Source organism: Trichechus manatus, unplaced genomic scaffold, assembly GCF_000243295.1.
Source record: "Trichechus manatus latirostris isolate Lorelei unplaced genomic scaffold, TriManLat1.0 scaffold00176, whole genome shotgun sequence".
NCBI lineage: Eukaryota > Metazoa > Chordata > Mammalia > Sirenia > Trichechidae > Trichechus > Trichechus manatus.
This window is the reverse complement of record NW_004444112.1, coordinates 1689509-1707894: the sequence shown is the minus strand read 5'-3', so window position 1 is coordinate 1707894 and position 18386 is coordinate 1689509. Positions and strand designations below refer to the sequence as shown.

The 18386-nt window shown below is 51.8% G+C and overlaps 1 protein-coding gene across 3 annotated transcripts in view; it reads right to left on the bottom strand.

Annotated features, from left to right (window-relative positions):
* The window catches only part of NFATC1 (nuclear factor of activated T cells 1), a 116617-nt gene that overhangs the window by 57413 nt on the left and 40818 nt on the right, over positions 1 to 18386 (bottom strand). For all 3 annotated transcript variants that reach the window (XM_012558599.2, XM_023741217.1, XM_023741218.1), the window contains exons 4-7: positions 15245 to 15447; positions 13190 to 13362; positions 11531 to 11671; positions 1650 to 1705 (exon numbers count right to left, since the gene is read on the bottom strand). In XM_012558599.2, the coding sequence (XP_012414053.2) occupies positions 1650 to 1705; positions 11531 to 11671; positions 13190 to 13362; positions 15245 to 15447 (573 nt within the window). The remainder of the gene's footprint in view (positions 1 to 1649; positions 1706 to 11530; positions 11672 to 13189; positions 13363 to 15244; positions 15448 to 18386) is intronic.

The window sequence follows — 18386 nt, the reverse complement described above, 5'->3', positions numbered from 1 at the left end:
GCTGAGAGGAGGAGGAGGGAGCTGAGAGGAGGAGGAGGGAGCTGAGGAGGAGAGTGCTGAGAGGAGGAGGAGGGAGCTGAGAGGAGGAGGAGGGTGCTGAGAGGAGGAGAGTGCTGAGGACAAGACAAGAACCTCCTCCTTTGGGGGCCTCGGAGACCCTGTTACCAGGTGCTCTGCAGGCCAAAGTGAAGGGGCTGGAGACCATGTCAGTGAAACCCTCCCAAGGCTTCCTGTCCACATGACTCCAATTGTCCAACATCTAAAGATAACTCTGAGGAAAATGTTAAGTATTTTACCTGAACCCCATTTCTGAATAATTTAACTTCCACACACAGACTTTGGAGGACGCACGCCACCGTTTTCCTGCACTTTCAGGAAAAGGATACCTCTCCCTCTTAGTGGCTATTCCATGAACCACAGAGCTGAGGGAACTTGCATTTCTTTGAAAATAACTTGCTAGCTAGCTGTGGCATGTTTCATATTAGCCCAAAGAGTCCTGCTGCTTTTCCAGGACTAAGCAGAAAACTCAACAAAACAAAACCAAACAAAAAACCCCACGAAAAACAGCTCCACAACTCATCCATTAAAAGAAACAAAATTATTTCTTCGGCACCTACTATGTGTGAATGGTGCCAAGAAGGATATAAAAGGGTACGCATGAGTCTAGGAGGGGAATGTGGACCCCACAAGCCTGACACGAAGCCCCAAAACAAGCACAGCCCCCAAAGAACCACGTCACGTGCTGTGCTGTGGCCTCCACATAAATAGCCCACTGCCTGCTGGCAAAGGGAAAAGCACATCTGACAGAGAAAGTTAGATGTGACCCAGCATCTACTTCACGTTCAAAAAACAAGAGTCCACCAGGAATGGTGGTGGTTTGGTCGAGGATGGAGAACAGGAATTCCCTGCCCCCTGGGCCGGGGGCACGAGGCTCACAGGTGGGCGGGCAGCAGGGCCACGCACGCACCCTCATCCCACCTGGGGTCTTGTATCGAATCTGGTGACCAGACAGCAAGGGGAGTGCAGACCAGCCCCGTGCAGGACACAGAGGGACCTCATGTGGGGACGCTTCCAAACTGCTGAGCAGGGCCTGTGCGGACGTGTGCTGTGACTGGATCGGTTTGCTTGCTTGGTGTTTCAGCACTTCCTGGGTGGGAAGGCCCCATTCAGCCTCTCCTCTTCAGTGGTCACCATTACTGTCCTAAGTCCTCACACGCTGTTGTGTGCTGTCAATTCTAACTCAGCAATTCCAACTCATAGTGGCCCCATGTGACAGAGAAGAACCGCTCCATAGGGTTTCCCGGCTGTAATCTTTACGGGAGCCGGGAGCCGATCGTCAGGCCTTTCTCCTGTGGAGTTGCTAGTTAAGTCTGAACCACCAACTTTTCAGCTGGCAGCGGAGCACTTAACCATTACACCACCCGGGCTCTTTAGTCCCCACGCTAGTTTGTATCCTTGTGCTAACTGCTTCAGGAAGTGTTTTACAATTGCTTTTAGCACTTGTTCCACTATAGTATCTGTTATTTTTATTAGTTGGTTCCTTTAACCAACAGGAGCCCTGGTGCCACCCCTAGAGTCTCCAGCCCCAGGCCCCACAGACCCTTGAGAGCGCACACCATCACGGTGTGGCTGCAGGCAGCGATACTTACTGGCTTGCACATTTCTCTGTCAGTTTTTGCTTCCATTTCCCAGACGTGGTGACCATCTAGAAGAAAGGGGCGATAAGAAAATCTATTACTTAGTGGGGTGATGAAACACGCCGTCCGCAAAATCTTATACCTTGATCTGGGCAAAATGAAGCTCCAGAGAGGTGAGAAGACACCTAAGTAAGAGGACCCAACCCTCCCTAACTGCAGCTTCTGTGAAAGCCGCACCTACCCAGGTGTCGTAGTAGATGGCAGCTCACACAAGCAGAAGGAGGAGCCCCATGTCTGCCGTGTCTGCCACGTCCACCATGAGCATGAGCTTACAAGCTACTACTGTGGTCGCACCCTCTTGCAGCACTTGGCACCTCACAGAACACCCTCAGAAAGCTCTCTTCCTATGTTCACCAGCATCTTGCCAATGCCAACATCAGTCCTGAGGGGTTACTTCATCTCAGTCTTTTTAAGGGCACGCACGCAAGAGAACACAGCCTATCCAGGTGGTATGTGAAGTGAGCTGTGACTGGAACTAGACCCAGCTTGCTTCCTAGTCCACACTTGGAAAGTGAAGAATGGCCTCCAGGGTCCGGGAGGAGGTGCTGCTGCAAAGGGGAGTTTTTACAATGACTTCGGGCCCAGGAGCATGGCCTCAGCCCTCACTGGACATGGGTCGGCGCTGCCCACAGAGGCATGGCTGGAGGAAATAAAAGTCACTTCTTTGACTATTTCTTGCCACATCAGGACACATAAATGCAAAACATAAGATATTTTTAACTTTACCCCAGTAGCTGTTTGCATGTTTAAAAAAAGGCCTCAGAGAGGCCTGTGAAAGGAGGCCTTGTTCCCAGCACTGTGCGCAGGCGGGGCGGCAGGACAGGACTACTTGAAGGGCAGCCACCACCCGGTGCTGAGAGGTCCCCCTGCGGCCGCATGCTGCCTGGGGACCAGCTGTGGGAAAGTACTTTGAATCAATAGATGTTAATTACTTCTGCAGGCCTCTTCCCCCAGTCTTTATCTTCTCCAAAATGAAGTGGGTTCTGGGAAATCATAAGCACACACACTTAGACTTTGTTTCTGCCGTTTTCAGACAGGAGGGTGTGCGCCTGTCACAAGCCCTAAACTATAGAGACACGAGAATGCCCACCTGGGGGCATGGATGGTGGCACAGGAAGCCTCAGTGAGCCACACCCACAGTGACAAGGGCGAGGGGCAGCACAGATCGAGGTTCCAGCACACACTGCCCACCCAAGAGCTCCTTGGCGACAGACCAGACCCAGCTCTCCTCTAGGAAAAAGCATCAAGAGACTGACAACAAACTCGCTGCTCTGAAAAGTCATCAAGAGTTTTCCAAAGCAGCAAAGCCTTCAGACTGGCTGCGCTCAGAGGCTCAGTGAAAGCAGGGTTCCTAACCCCAGGAAGGTTCGAGGGTCGCACCTGCCTTGGTGAGGGAGCATCAGAACACAGGGTCCTTCTGCTTAACCTACAACCCCCTCCCCCAACCTCTGTTTCTTTACATCAAAATTACTCTTCAGAGAACTAATCTTCTATTTTCTCACTACCTTTTATAAAAAACAACTTCTAAGATTTTATTATGACAAGCATATCCCCACCCCCAGCTCCCTCCAAAGGAAAGTTTTGGGTGTGAGGATCTCACCAGTAGGGCAAACCTGGCTGTGGCTGGTCTCTATCCCCAAGAAGTGGTAAGAGGCCTGGTTCAAGTTTCACCAAGCATTCCCCAGCGACCGCCCAGGCTTTGCTGTTAGAAAGGAGTTTTGGGAAGGGCAGGGGACACCTTGAAGGGGCAGTGGGGGCTGGCGGGGGAGGGGGCTGGGACCTGCCAGGGGTTCACGGCATTCAACCCACTGGATGATGCGAAGGAGGAGCCATTGGAGGCAGAGGCGCAAGCAGAGGGCTGCTCACATCCTTCAGCCAAGAGGGAGCCGCCAGCACCCCCTCCTGGCCCTGCTCCAGGAGGGACCCTTGGCGATGCTGGCTCCCCCAGCAACCATGCTGTGTGAGTTTACACAGCATAGCTAAATCAAATAAAAAGTGGGGAAGGAGCCGTTTGCAGGGACCATTCTGTGAGGAAATATGCCCACAGAAGAGAGAAGTATTTTTACTACAGGGCCCACGGGGGTCCCCCAGAAACCATCAACCACAGACGTTTCCGTGGTGAGGCAGCCATATCTGCCCAAAGGCAGCTCCTGCTGGCCAGCCACCAACAAAAGTACTCCGGGCAACTTATACCTCTCCGACATGCAAATAATTCAGATCACAGACATAACACGCAGCCAGGGCAGACGCATTGTCATGCTCCTGTTCAGGTTCTGCTCCTTGGAGCCACCAGCGCACACCACCATGGCCGCGAGGCCTTCCCCTCCCTCCCGCCCACCCCAGGGCGGGGTGGACACTGGCTGTGTGCTTTTCCTCTGTCTTGGTGTGTGTGCGATTGTTCCAGAGCCCCGAGGAGGGAGGCGTCCAGCTCCTCTTTTTCTGCTTCAGGTCATGCTCTACTGTTGCCTTTTAAACACACGGACATACTGTAGCTGCTTCAGGATGAAACAGGGGCTCAGGCAGCGTGAAGACGGTGAATAGTTAGGACTCTAGGAAACATAAGCATGGCTCAGATTCGCACCAGAATCACAGTGACTGAGCGATGGCAACTCGCTTATCACTGATAGAAGTCGGTGGTCCCGCCAGCCCCGCCCGCAGGGCCACTCTGAGCTGCTGATGAGGAGAGTCAGCCTGGCCAGGAAGGGCGATGGCTGAATGGGCCTTTGTGCTCGGCCTTATCGGCTCCTGGATTCCTCAGTAGGAAACTGCGCAGCAGCCCAGAGTAAAAATATTCCAGATCATTAGGGAATTCCCTGTGAGTGAGTCACAGGAAAGGCTTCCCCGCCACACCCAGCGAGAGGGTTTCCACAGCAACAGGGCCACGGGCCTGCTCCAACACCACAGGCAAGAGGAGCTCACAGGCAGTGCTGTTCAGCACCGGCTCTTGCCACACGTGGGGCACGGAGCTCACCCAGGGCAGAAGAGCGTCTCTGAGACACACGCTATTATTCTGTAATCCTCCCTGGCGCACTAGCTTTATTCTTAGATGGTGTGTGACTGGGTTTCTACACACCAGAGAATAAACTCTGAATAGTTACAGCTCTGTGAGGTCACTGGGATTAACACTTATTAACTGAAGTGGTTTTACGGTCCTACAAATTAAAATACAGAACTGAAACAATACAAAACACAGATCAAAAGGAGTCATAAGTGGAAGGGCACCTGACATCCATTCCTCAGACCCCAATCCCCACCTTCCTGCTCCCTCTGCCCCCCTCCCCTCAGGCCTCCCAGCACCCCCACCCCCACCTCAGCCCACTCCCTCAGACTCTCCTGTTAATGGGAGGCTTGGTCATCTGCAGTTACTCAACCATCTCAATGGAGATAAAGCAATCTCTCAGCCGCACAAACACTCATTCTTATTGCTGGCTTTGTTTTGTTTGCTTCAGGAGAGTGGTGCAATATTTACCCACAGATGTGCATGAAGTGTCCACCCTGAGTCTGGCACTCAGGGAAAAGCTGCAGACACAACAGACACAGGCCTTGCCCTCACTGAGCTTATGTGCTACCAGGAAGACAGGCAGTTACGCTGTTATTGCTGTGGGGCCCAAAGACATGGAGCACTTGGGGGCCTGGTGGGGTCTGGGACAATTCCGGGGGCATCAACTCTCCCATTTTCAGATCTCCCTCGTCAGCTGGTTGGTCAGATGGTGAGCAGAGTTCCCTGCGCACTAGGTTTTTATCTCCTTATCATCCTCACCCGCCCCATCCTAATACTCCCAACACAGTCTCATACAGAGAGAACACTTTCTTCTGACCAGTCTTGCTTTCATAAGCAAGAAACTCTGGGGTGAAAAAGAAACTATCCAGCTACTTTGGAAAACAATCTGACAGTTCCTCAAGAAGTTAAACATAGAATTATCATGCTGTTGTTCTTAGGTGTCATCAAGTCAGACTCATAGTGATCCTATGTATAACAGAAACAAACGCTGTCTGGTTCTGCGCCATCCTCACAATCGTTGCTATGTTTGGGTCCACTGCTGCAAGTCACTATGTCAATCCATCTCATTGAGGGTCTTCCTTTTTTGCTGACCCTCTACTTTACCAAGCATGATGTCCTTCTCCAGGGACTGGTCCCTCTTGATAACACGTCCAAAGTATGTAAGGCGAAGTCTTGCCATCTTCGATTCGAAGGAGAATTCTGGTTGTACTTCTCCAAGACAGATTTGTTTGTTCCTCTGGCAGTCCATGGTATATTCAGTATTCTTCACCACCACCATCATAATTCAAAGGCATCAATTCTTCTTTGGTCTTCCTTATTCTTTCTCCAGCTTTTGCATGCATATGAGACGACTGAAAATACCATGGCTTGTGTCAGGCGCACCTTAGTCCTCAAGGTGACATCTTTGCTTTTTAACACTTTAAAGAGGTCTTTTGCAGCAGATTTGCCCAATGCAATATGTCATTTGATTTCATGACTGCTGCTTCCATGGGCACTGATTGTGGATGCAAGTAAAATGAAATTCTTCACAATATTTTCTGTTTATCATGATGTTGCTTACTGGTCCAGTTGTGAGGGTTTGTTTTATGTTGAGGTATATAATCCAACTGAAGACTGTAGTCTTTGATCTTCAACAAGTGCTTCAAGTCCTCTTCACTTTCAGCAAGCAAGGTTGTGTCACCTGCATATCACAAGTTGTTAATGAGTCTGCCTCCAATCCAGATGCCAAGTTCTTCTTCATATAGTCCAGATTCTGGGATTATTTGCTCAGCATACAGATTGGGTAAGTATAGTGAATAGAATTAACATATATCCCAGCAATTCCATTCCTAGGTATATACCCAAGAGAAATAAAAACAGGGACTCAAACAGAAGTCTGTACACCAATGTTCACCATAGCACTACTCATAATATCCCAAAGGTGGAAACAACCCAAGTGCCAAGTGTCCATCAACTGATGAATGGATAAACATAATGTGGCATATACACACAATGGAGTATTAGCCATAAAACGGCTCTCAGCTGCCGTGTGAGAGGCCAGACTTCATTGCTAAAAGACCTCATGAAACCGTGGGAAGGGAGACAGAGCCAGCGATCCTGGCTCCCAGCTGACCTGCCAGCCCTGCAGCCACGGGAGTGACCGCTGGCAAGACCAGCAGAACCGCTCGGCTGAGCCCCACCCCAACTGCAGAGCTGTGCACATATGACATGGGCGCTGCTTCATCCAGGACATGATGGTGGGCGTAGTTTGTTGAGGTAGAAACCAAAGCAGGTTTCATTCATATTTTCAAAAAATCACAACCGGACAGACAGGTCACTTTGCAAAAAGGAGCTATATTCAACTGTACCATTAAGAAATTAGCTGATGCTCAGTGTGACTAAATCTCAACCCTTCACCTTCTCCGTGCCTCAGGTCAAGGAAGAATGATACAACGTCCAAAGGAAACTGAGTTTATGCTACATGAAGGCGTTTCCTCAGTATTTTCATTAATACGGGACATGAGGGTGCTTCTCAGATCAGTCAGAATGTTAGCTATTTTGAATATGCACACACACGTGCAAATATGCACACACGTGCAAACAGGTGTCCTAGTTCACAGATCTGAAAAAAGAGGGCGAGGGATGGCCAACAGGAGAACGTGGACATTCTAGTATTGACCTCTTGCACTCAGCACCTGTAGGTTTGACACAGATGACCTCACGTCAGAGTGTGGGCCAAGAGCTGACCCCAATGGGGTGTGGCTGGCATCAGGGGCCTTCGCAGCAAACCTGCTTCTCGATGAACGGTCTCCACGACTTCTATCTTTGGAAAACACCCTCTGATATGGAAGCCAGGAACTAAATTCCTTCAAGGACAGGCTTACTCAACACTCAGACCTTTTACCTGGCACACAAAAGCTGCAGCACTCTTTGCAAAAGCCCATTATTTACGAAGCTCGAGCCCTGTGAGCGGGGGAGCACACCAATACTGCTTCTCCAGAACTTCCTGACTCGCAACCATACCCGAGGAGACGGCAGGTCCTTCTGGAGGGTACACTTCAGGCTCGCAACATGACTCCACGCTGCTCACCGGTCCTTCCTGAGGGTCTGTCTCAGCCTCCCCCCACCTCCCACCCCAGGATGAGTGCTCGTGGTCTTTCCAGAGGGTCAGTCTCAGGCCTCAAGGAAGACTCCACTTAGTCCTTCCAGTGGGTCTGTCTCTGGTCCCTATGATGACTCCATTCACAGTCCTACCAGTGGAGTCTATCTTAGGGTCCCCAGGACAACTCCACTCACTGTTCTTCCAGAGGGTATGCCTCACGCCCCAAGGATGACTCCTCTCTGCTTGCTGGTTCTTTCAGAGGGTCTGTCTCAGCCCCAAGGACAACTGAATTCATGATCCTTCCAGAGGATCCATCTCAGGCCCCCAGGACACCTCCATTCTGCTCACCAGGTACAGAGATGGAGGGTGAGTGAGCATGGGCCCCACTCTCACCCAGCAAGTCCCGGCACGCTCCTTCCTCTGGGACCCCTCCACCTGAGCTGCCGAGAAAGAAAACGAACTGAGCCATCCCCAGGGAGTGGGGGGTCAATACCTAGCACAGCAGCTCTATGAGGGCAGAAGAAACCACTGAATTAGAAACTTCTAAAACACTTCCAGCACTGAGGCACTTTAAACACCAAACTGAACAAACACTGATGTGGCACCCAGAACGAGGCGGAAATGATTCCCTGTAAGGTGGGTTTCCATGTCCCAGAGGAGGAAAGGTGTGCCAAACCAGCACCAGAGCTGGCCTGTGGCCTTGCATGATGACAACAATCACAGCTATAACTTCCCACTGCTTCTAGAACAGGTGGATGTGCTGGGACACAGAAATGGCAGCGTCCTTTCTAGCAATGCCTGTTTTCATCGCCTGAGTTTAATAACTTCCTCAAAAGAACCAAATCACTGGGCAGAAATGCCTGCCTTGTTCTGTCTGCAAGCAGTGGTTTGAAAACAACAACTTAAAACATCCCAGATGACCTGTCAGAGACTAGTAAGTAACTGTGTTTCTAATTTAAATAGAGTTAGTGGTTTCTCCAGAAAAACATCGGAAAGAGGCCCTCCACAGGGGGTGAGGCGTGGGCACAGTTATGCCAATGCACTGCAGCATTAGGAATGTTACACACGACAGCTTGGCCTGAAAGACATCTGTGTCCTTCTTCTGAAAACATTCAGTTTGCATGTATACATTTGTGTGCATGAACAAGCAGATAGTCTCATTTACATATCAACATGGAGTTACAAACATCTAGCACATGACTGCAGTGTTTAATTGACATGTTCAATTTGCTCGTTAGTGGGCATGGACTTAGGGCATGTCTCATCATGTTGGTGTCAGTTGCTGTTGAGTTAGCTCTGACTCATGGCTACCCCATGCATAAAAGAATAAGATGTGGCCCGGTCCTGTGCCATTTTCATGATCGTTGATATGTCTGAGTCCCTTGTTAACAGTTGTTTTGCCAATCCATGTCATGAAGGGTTTCCCTCATTTTCACTGACCCTCCACTTTACCAAATATGATGTCCTTCTCTAGCGACTGGTCTTTCCTGATGACGTGTCCAAACCAGGCACTGGTTCGTCGGTTGCTTGCTTTCTAGATGCCAGACATGAGGCTGGCACAGGAGAACGCACGTTACAGACCAGTCGTGGCCTCTCAGGGCAGCTGGGGAAGACAGACCAACACAAGACGGCTGTGTTGGCATTCAGCCCAGAGAGGAGGGTTGGCATTCAGCCCAGAAAGGAGGGCCAGGGCAAGTGTCCAAGGGACTGTGAGCACGCCGAGCTTTTAGGATGAGGAAGCCAGGTGAAGAAGGCAAGGAAGGACCTCGTACCAGTACAGGGTGTGGCCAAGCCAGGGTGACAGGCACTCACGGGTGGAGCCTCCCCCCGCCCAGCTGGGTGGCTTGCATCGAAATGCTGTGGCTGTGTACCCCACAAGGGCCAAGACTGACCTGAACAAGGTGGACATTCCAGCAGAGCACCCAGCCCAAGGTGGAGCCTAACCCCTCTACCTAAGAATAGATGGATGAAAGGCATTTGGAAGTCTGCTGTGCAGAAGATGCCCCAATACCCCTCTCCAGGCACGAGGCACCATAAGTTGGGGAGGCAAACAGTAAGAACGTTGTTCGGAGCCTCCCTTGTGGGACGGGGCCAACGTTGCGATCGCAAATGTCTCGTTATCGAGTTCCCTCCCTAACATGCGTCACGTTTACAACCCTGCAGGCTAAACCACCTCAAAATCAGCCTCCTTGAAGAAGGGTGTCCAATAATACAGGCTCTCCTGCTCACCACCACACTTTTCTCTGCAATTTAAAGCATATTTCCCAATTACGTGCATGATTATATAGGCAAGCCGAGGTAAGCGTGGAAGGCGTTTATACCTATTTTGATTGAAGTACCTCCGTCTCCAGCAAACTGTACAAAATCAAGGCCCCATTATGAAGATGAATGCCTCAGTGGTTCTAGCTGATTAGAGTGAGTACCGGACGGGCCACTTTCAGGGCAATTTCAACTGGAAAATGTGAAACAGAAAAGAAAGCGACCAGCCCCCACAGCCCCACCTCCCTCAGCCCCCAACTTAGTTTGGAGCGGATGGGGCAATGCTATGAGGCCCCGTGTGGGGCAAGGCAGGGTCCAGGGCAGAGGGACAGTTCAGGCAAGGACAGGGTCTGCATCCATGTGACCCACAGTGAGGCTGGACCACGGCGCAGAGCTGAGCCAGTGTCCACTGGGCACGAAACCATGGCATGCGTCCCCATGATGGTTATTGGTTTTTACTGGAAACCACAGATCTGCAAGTGCAGACTCCTTAGCCCTTGCACCTTTGTCTCTGTTGCGGTGGCCCCCACCGAGACCAGGCAGACAAGGGTGCAGGTTACTACCAAAGTCACCTGAGGAGCCAGCAGGGACCGCAGACACTGAGAGGGACACCCTTCTACAGACAAACGGCTCACAGGCCAGGAACTTGGTAAGAGTGAGCCAGACTCACACCCCTAATCAATCAGCCAGGCCACAGAGCTCCCACCCACCCCAGAGAAAGCTGCCTGGAGGGGGAGAGCCACCGAAACAATGTCCAGTCCCCAAAAAACAGTGATGCTGAGACCCCCCACCCCATCCCAAGTTTATGACAGCCCAGGGGCAAACGAGGCACTTCGGGTCTGTTCTATGCCGACACCTAGAGGGCTGGGGACTGCGAACAGGGGGCTCCGAGGTGGCCAGGCACGAATGGGCCCACGGGGTCTGTGCTAGAGTCTGCACACACAGATGCTGGCAGGCACTGCCAAGTCACCGCAGGGAAAGACAACCAGGACAAGCTTCACAGTGAACACCAGCAAGAGGGGGACTGGAGATGCTGACTGGAACGTCAAGTGGCAGGTCAGTCCTTGCCCTCCGCACCAGTGGCCGTGTGACCGCGGAGAGGCTTCGCAGGCCCCTGCGTGGCCGCAAGCCCATGGTGCTCAGACACAGAGCAGCCCCCTGACACGAATGTGATCCAAAGAGAAGGGCCTGGGGAGAACAAACGCCTTTCCTCTCCTCTGCAGCCCCTCTAGTATCAATGGGGACACTTGGGAGGAGGGCCGCAGATGGCTCCAGAAACACGCTAACACCTTCCATCGCACTGCGTAGTGGCCACAGAGCTCAGGCTCACGGTGGAAACATGAGGCACCTCGACACGGCTTCAAGGCCCCGTGTCGCCCACCCATGGTGCCAGTCTGCAATCAGGCGTCCCAACTCTGTCCACCCACGAGCCAATTTCCACCAGTGCCCACAACAGAAAACAAGCAGACGGCCTATTTTTAAAGGACATACCTGGTGCTTTCTCCACGAAAATGACTTTCGAGTCCTGCAGAAAGTTGTGTCCGGAGAGGACCATCTTCTTGCCGCCTACCACAAGGTAGCTGTCTGTGCTCTGCTTCTCCACCAGCGGCAGCTCCTGGGCTGATCTCTGGGCTGGGGTGGGGGGTGGGGGGAGACAGAGAGGTGTGAGTACAACTGTATTGACTGGCTGGGCGGGCAGAGGGGTGGTGGGAGTGCAGGGCAGGGTGAGTACAACCGTGTGGACCAGCCCAAGGCAGCAATGCTGCTTCTGAGGATGCATGGCAGGCGGGCAGTACACACCTCCCTGCCACATCATTCGCCGACCTGTCAGGAACACGTGCTGTCCTGTCTGTATTTACAGGAATATTACGAACGCTGTCATTCCCAAATGAAACAAAGGTGCAATTCCATTCTCCACCCTGGAGTCTTTGAAAATTATTCTCAAGAAACAATCAAAATATTCTCCTGAATAAAATTTGGCCAATTCTGCTCCAAGTTACATCAAGGACACTGATATTTAGGGGTAAATCACGTATCTAGCCTGTCCACCTTGGACACCAGGTCCTTCACTTACATGCGTGCGTGTACACAGACACGTGACGAGGCAGGTCTGTGCGCCTGCGTGTGCATGTGGACACATTTGCACATGTGCATACACGTGAGTTTACATGTATGCGAGAGTGCATGCCCTCTGTTCCTAATGCAAACCAACTTTGAGAAAGACAAGAAACAGAGTGAGTGCATCCCATCCTGGGTAGAGACGCTCAGAGGCCAGGCAGGCTCGGTGCCATTGGCCACAGGAACCATGCTCAGAGGGTGGGAGGGAGTGAGGATGCCCAGCAGATGGGGTACTGAAGGGCTGTGACAGAGGCCACCTGGTGTGGCCAGACCCCTCCTGCTCGTGGGGCACCCTGACCTTCCCTGCCATCCCCTCTTGGGCCATGGAAGACAGGATGGGAGAGAAGGTCTGAGGCAGGGGAAATCTTGGTGCTGCATGTGTTGTGTCCCACTGACCTAATTCACTAAAATATCAAGCAGGAGAGACGGGGCACTACGGTTCCCAGGCACAGTCAGTGGCCTAGTATGAAAGGGGGGTGGGGGGTGCCGAGCCGAGGCCCACATGGCCCACTGAGGCATCCGCCACACCGGAAGGAGAGAAAACCAGAAGTCACTAAGGAAAGAGCAACGTCCCACCACTAGGTTTATAAATGCTAGTTCAGTCCAAAGGACTCCAATGCCCAAATTTCATTTTCTCAGTGCCTGAGATGTGAGGGAATTACTGTAATAACACATACATTCCACTGTTTCAGACTACCTTCTCCCCTTTCGTTCTTTCCACAGGCACCCTAAGTCGGTAACATCGAAGCTGCATGGCTGCTCTGCCAGCAGAGGCCACGGAAGCAAAGAGGCAGCCAGACTCACTGTCACTAAACTTTCATGTCATCTGGGGAGGCTAGCATGGAGGCTAAGACACAGCCCTACTTGCTGTCACTAAACTCCCAAATCTCAGTGAAGAAGGCAGCTGCTTTCCACACAGACACGCACGTGTGGTGGGAACTCATGAAGAGCAGCGTCAAATGCTACTACAACAGAAAACATCTGAAACGAGGTCATCACCACTTGGAAAGACCAAGGATGCCTGGTACTCACAGCATTCAATGGGGTTGGATGCGACCTGCAGGGACAGGGTCCGGCCTCCGGGCTGCGGAATGTGGACGCGGAAGACCAGCCTCACGCGGGTGTTCTTCCTCCCAATGTCCGTCTCCCCTTTCCGAAGCTCAATGTCAGAGTTTCTGAGCTTTAAAATCCCGGCACAGTCGATACTGCCCAAGACAGAAGACCACATTTTTCTTTCAGTCACTGGCACGTGCGTGTAAGATCCCCTACCTCCCATGTCCAAGGGGCGCCTGATCCCAGCACAGAGCCTGCAGGCTAAAGCCCCGTAGCAGGCACCTCCCCACAGGAAAGTCAAAGATGGGGCACTCACCAAGGGTAGGGCCGAACCCTGAGGTCTACACCTGCAGGTGAGGTGGGAAATGGGAGCAGCTGTGTAGACAACTCACCCCTCAGTCACTGGGCCTCCATCACTAGCCCCTCAACACTGCCTGGGTGCCCCTACCTGGCCGGGTGGGGACACAGTCACCACAGACAAAAAGCATAAAGCTGAGAGTGGGGAGAGGCGGCACAGCACAGTCCTCTGCCTCGGTGTGAGGGGATAGGGGTCCCCAGAGGAGCAGATGCTCAGATTTTGCCAGCACCCTACTGCTCAGCTTAAACCCTCCTTTTCTAGGGTTCCACATGATTTTACTTTATTCCATGTACAAACTCAACCCAGTGAAGACCACTGTTCGTCCCTTTTCCATGAGCTAAGAGAAAAAAGAACAAACTTCCTATGAGACACTCTGTACGCAACTGCACTGCATCAGTAGGTAAGGCAGCGACTGGCATTTAAGTACAACTCAGTCATCAGCAGGGTTGATCTTGGAGGTTGTTCCTGGGTCATGTTGTGCATTGTTCCTTGTGGGCTGTTCTACGTCCATCAGGTGTGGTAACTGCAGGGTAAATGAACTCACAAACAAGCGTGCGAGTCCTCTCTAACGACCTGACGTGACACCGGTCCTTGGGGAACCATGACCACAGTGCAAACCTAAGGGTCTAGAATGAATTTGGAGGTGTGTCAAGTTCCCAGAATTTGCAAACAGCTAAAATAGAGAAAAAGCTTTTCCTGTGTTTTGGCTTAGAGAGTGGAATCATTATACATAACTTAGTGGAGTATCACACAAAGTCCTCTGTAGCACAGCCTTGCCACCTCCTCTCCTACAGCCACGGCGGCCTGGCCCCTCGCTGTTCCACGAGCCCCAACTTGCTTGGGCCTCGAGGCCTCTGCACTGTGGGACTGTAGCCCCCTTCACAGCTGGCCCTGCCCCCCAGAAGGCTCCTCCCACCTCCCCCAGTGCTGTCCACCTCAGCACCATGCTGTGATCATCAGCGAGATGTGATGATCACTTTTCCTCCTTGGCTTGTTTGTTCACATCGACACATTCACCATTGGTGTCTCCCCTTCCCATCCTGCTCGCTGTCAGCGCCACAAGGACACCATGTCCGCCTGCCCTGCCTTGTCCACAGCCTAGACGGTGAAGTCCTGGCACCAGACAGTACTCGTTAGTGGTATTAAATGACACAATGCGCACGGGCCCCATTTGGATGTTATGTGACTGTTTGTTCACAAATTCTCTTTTAAACTAACTGTAAAGTCAGATTTGACTCTGCGAGTTGGAACTGGTCACATAGCTATGTTAGTAACCCTGACAGTGAATACACGGTCCAGACGTGCTGTTCTAACTTTCAGCATCTGTTCTTAGCCATCCCTGCAGGTTGCACTGCTGCATGCAGGGATACAGAGGTGTCATTTGGTGCTTCTGCGGGCTGTGCCACTCATGGGTGTGTAACTGCGATACTCATTCTAAGAGGCAATACACTCAGTGCTCAAACCCTAGGAAGAAACAATCCCGTTGTCACAAAATTTCTGAAAAGTTTATTTGGGTGCTAAGCTGAGGGCACCCTGGGCCCAGAAGTTTAGATGTTTGGCAGGAGAGCCAGCAGAAAGCAGATAAGAGCAGAGCTTGCACGGCCCACTGCAGACGTGGCGCCCCGCGGATGTAGCCCACTGCAGACACCCGGAACCCAAGAGGCACTCGGGCTTACATTGCTCGCATGTTGTTCTCCGGCAGCAGCAGGATCTCCAGGACTTTGGTATTAGAGAGGATAGCCTCATGGCTGGTAGTGGAGACAGTCTTCCCTGTGATCCGGTGGACCTGGTAGAAGGCGTGGGGCCTCAGCAGGCGGTCGTCCGCCGTCCCAATGAACAGCTGGAGCGTGAGTGGCTCGTTTTCCAAATAACCGTGTAGCTGGTGAGAGAATAAAACACTCCCACTAAGCACCATGCACATAAACTGCTGGGAATCAATTAAACTTTTATAAGCAGGGACTCTAACTCAAAAAGAAAACTTGTGACAGGTGCAAAGTGTTAGGTCCCCTCCCACTCCCTGCCCCCTTTTCATCTCTCTGCAATATAATATTGGTACAATAAAAAAAAAAAAGTACACTCAGAAAATGTCTCACTATCCTAAAAGACCCAGGGCACTTGGTTAGGTTTCAGCTTTGAACAGTCCTGTTACTGTGTCTGAACACACATGCGCACACACACACACATACACGCACACACACCCAGCATCAGCATCAGCACCACCACCGTCTTTGCTGTGCCATCTTCCCCAGCAGGAAAAGCAGGTGGAAGAAGTGCCTTCTGAACCGCTGGTTCACCTAGGCTTCTGCCCTGTTCTAGGTCCACCTGCTCTATCATATGTAGTTAAGTGACTTGTGGTCAAGAAAACACCCTGGCACGTTTCCCTGCACACGTGGATGCTGGTGAGAGTGGTATATAGTGGTGCAGAAGATGACCTTGTCTCCTAAAATCAGGAAGCAACGGCTGTGCCGGGTTGTCTGCAGTCGTTCACGCCCCTACAAAGTCAGCCGCTGCTCCCAATATGAAATGATCAACTTCCCTGTGGTCAGTTAAACTGAGACTGAACACAGTGCACAGCAGTACTGACCAGATTACAGTATGTGTGTGTGCTAGATGCAGAGCCCCACACACACTCCCCCCAGGATGCCGGCAGCCACACTCTGCTCCGAGTTTCAGGAGAGGCCCAGCCTCCTGGCTCAGCAAGGATCATGGTTTCAGACTACTGCCCTTTTGGACAAATAACCAGGGTTAAGATGTAAAAGCAGGGCCCATCAGAACCACCGCCGCTGGTCCCAGTCTGACCTTCTTCCTACATCTCACACCTGGTTTCTCCTTAAGCAATTACTTCAAGTCATTTTTTAAAAGTATAACTTATTCATTTTTACCTTTAACACTACCATTTATGATCCAAAAAACCCACTGCTGTTGAGTTGATTCCAACTCATAACAACCCGATAGGACAGAGTACAACTGCCCCATAGGGTTTTCAAGGAGCAGCTGATGGATTCAAACTGCCAATCTTTTAGTTAGCAGCTGAAGGTTTAACCACTGCACCACCAGGGCTCCCACCATTTATGATTACTATACGATAATTCTATTTGAAAGAAGCAAATTCTGCTAGGAGCATTTAATTCAGCTCTAGAGTGAGCTGCCTGCTTTCTGAGCCTGGCCCTGCTCCACCTGTAGGTGACCCACCCCCTGTGACCCATCACCCCTCCTTCTTGGTGGAGTGAAGAGAAGGCGCACCAGCCTCCTGGCACAACTGAGGGTCACAGGAAATGCTCTGCACAAGGACTCAGAGCAGTGCAGGTGCACGGAACCATCCTTCTCACTGTCACCACTTTCGTCATCACTGGACTATCTTTAAAATCATGGACAGCAGGCAGCAACTGTGACACCATGACAGCTTGACGAGTCAAATTATACACCCCTCAGCTAAGTTACAGACGTGTGAAAATGCTACTGACGCTGTCACATAAGCAGGGAAGCCAACATCACCCACTCAAAACCAGTGAGGCTTGCGGGATTCAGACCTGGGTTTGGATCCTGCTCTGCTATGTCCTGTGTGGGCACTGAGATGGGGTAAGAAGCCCTTGGAGTGTGGTAGAAGGACTCAGAATAACCTGGCCCAGAATAAACACTCGCCCTCCCCACCATACCCTGCTGGGGAGGATGGCCTGGATGATGGAGAGGTGAGGGAGGACGATGACAAGAGAGGAGGATGAAGGGAGGAAGATATTGAACAGGAGTGTGGTGTGATAAATTACTTAAGACAGCCTTTCTAGCCATGGTCTTCCAACCTCCACGCAGATGGTTGTGTGGGACGGTGTGATAGGGTAACTGTGGCCCACCAAAGCAATCGATCAGTTTTGCCAAGCCACTAGGCTTGAAATAAGCCATCCCAGAGGTGAGAGGGAGAAGATCCCACCCCCACCAAGGAAGAACAGCCAGGAGGCAGCACATCCTTTGGACCTGGGATCCCTGTGCGCTGAGAAGCTCCTGGACAAGGAGAAAAAGAGAGAGAGAGCTGTAACACTGAAGGCAGCGAGAAGTGGCAGCAGAGACCCGGCAGCCGCAGATGGAGCGGTGGGCTTCCCGGACCATGGAAAGAGAAAGCTGACTGCCTTTGGGCAGAGGCCCAGGGCCAGGGAGAGGCATGCCTGCCAGCACGGCTAGGAACAGGCTGTCCTGATGGAAGAATTGTATCCTGAGCCTGAACTGTAACCTGTTACTTCCCTAATAAACCCCATAATCAAGAGTATTCTCTGTGAGTTCTGTGTGGTCATTACAATTAATTACTGAACCCAGCAGAGAAGTAGAGAGTGCCGTGGGAGGGACGGTTGGCGTCAGAATTGGTAAAGATGGTGGAGAGAGGAGGCCTGTCTGACCTCCGCCTCACAGGAATCAGCCTTGGGCTGTTGATCTTGATTCTCCTTCCCCTTGTGAAGTTAGAGGAGGTCAGGCACCTCCCCCATGCTGTTTTTACAAGGAGGGTGAGGAGGACCAGGCTTCTGTCTATGTCCTCAACCCTATGCTGACGTCTGCTTCTCCCCACAGATGGCCATGCCACAGGGCACAGGGGCACCCTTCGCACCAGGCTGCTGCCACGGTGACACCGTGGTTGATGGCACACACAAGATGGAGTCAGGAGCTCAGCTTTGCCTGGTGGACAGGGCACGCCCTTGGGATCGGGCCTGAGAGCACCCCACTCTGAAGCTGGGGGCTGGGGCTGTAACTGCACGTGAAGATTATAGAGACCACTGGGGTGGACGGGCTCATGGTGACTGAGCACAGAGCTGCCCACAAAGAGTCCCTGGCCGA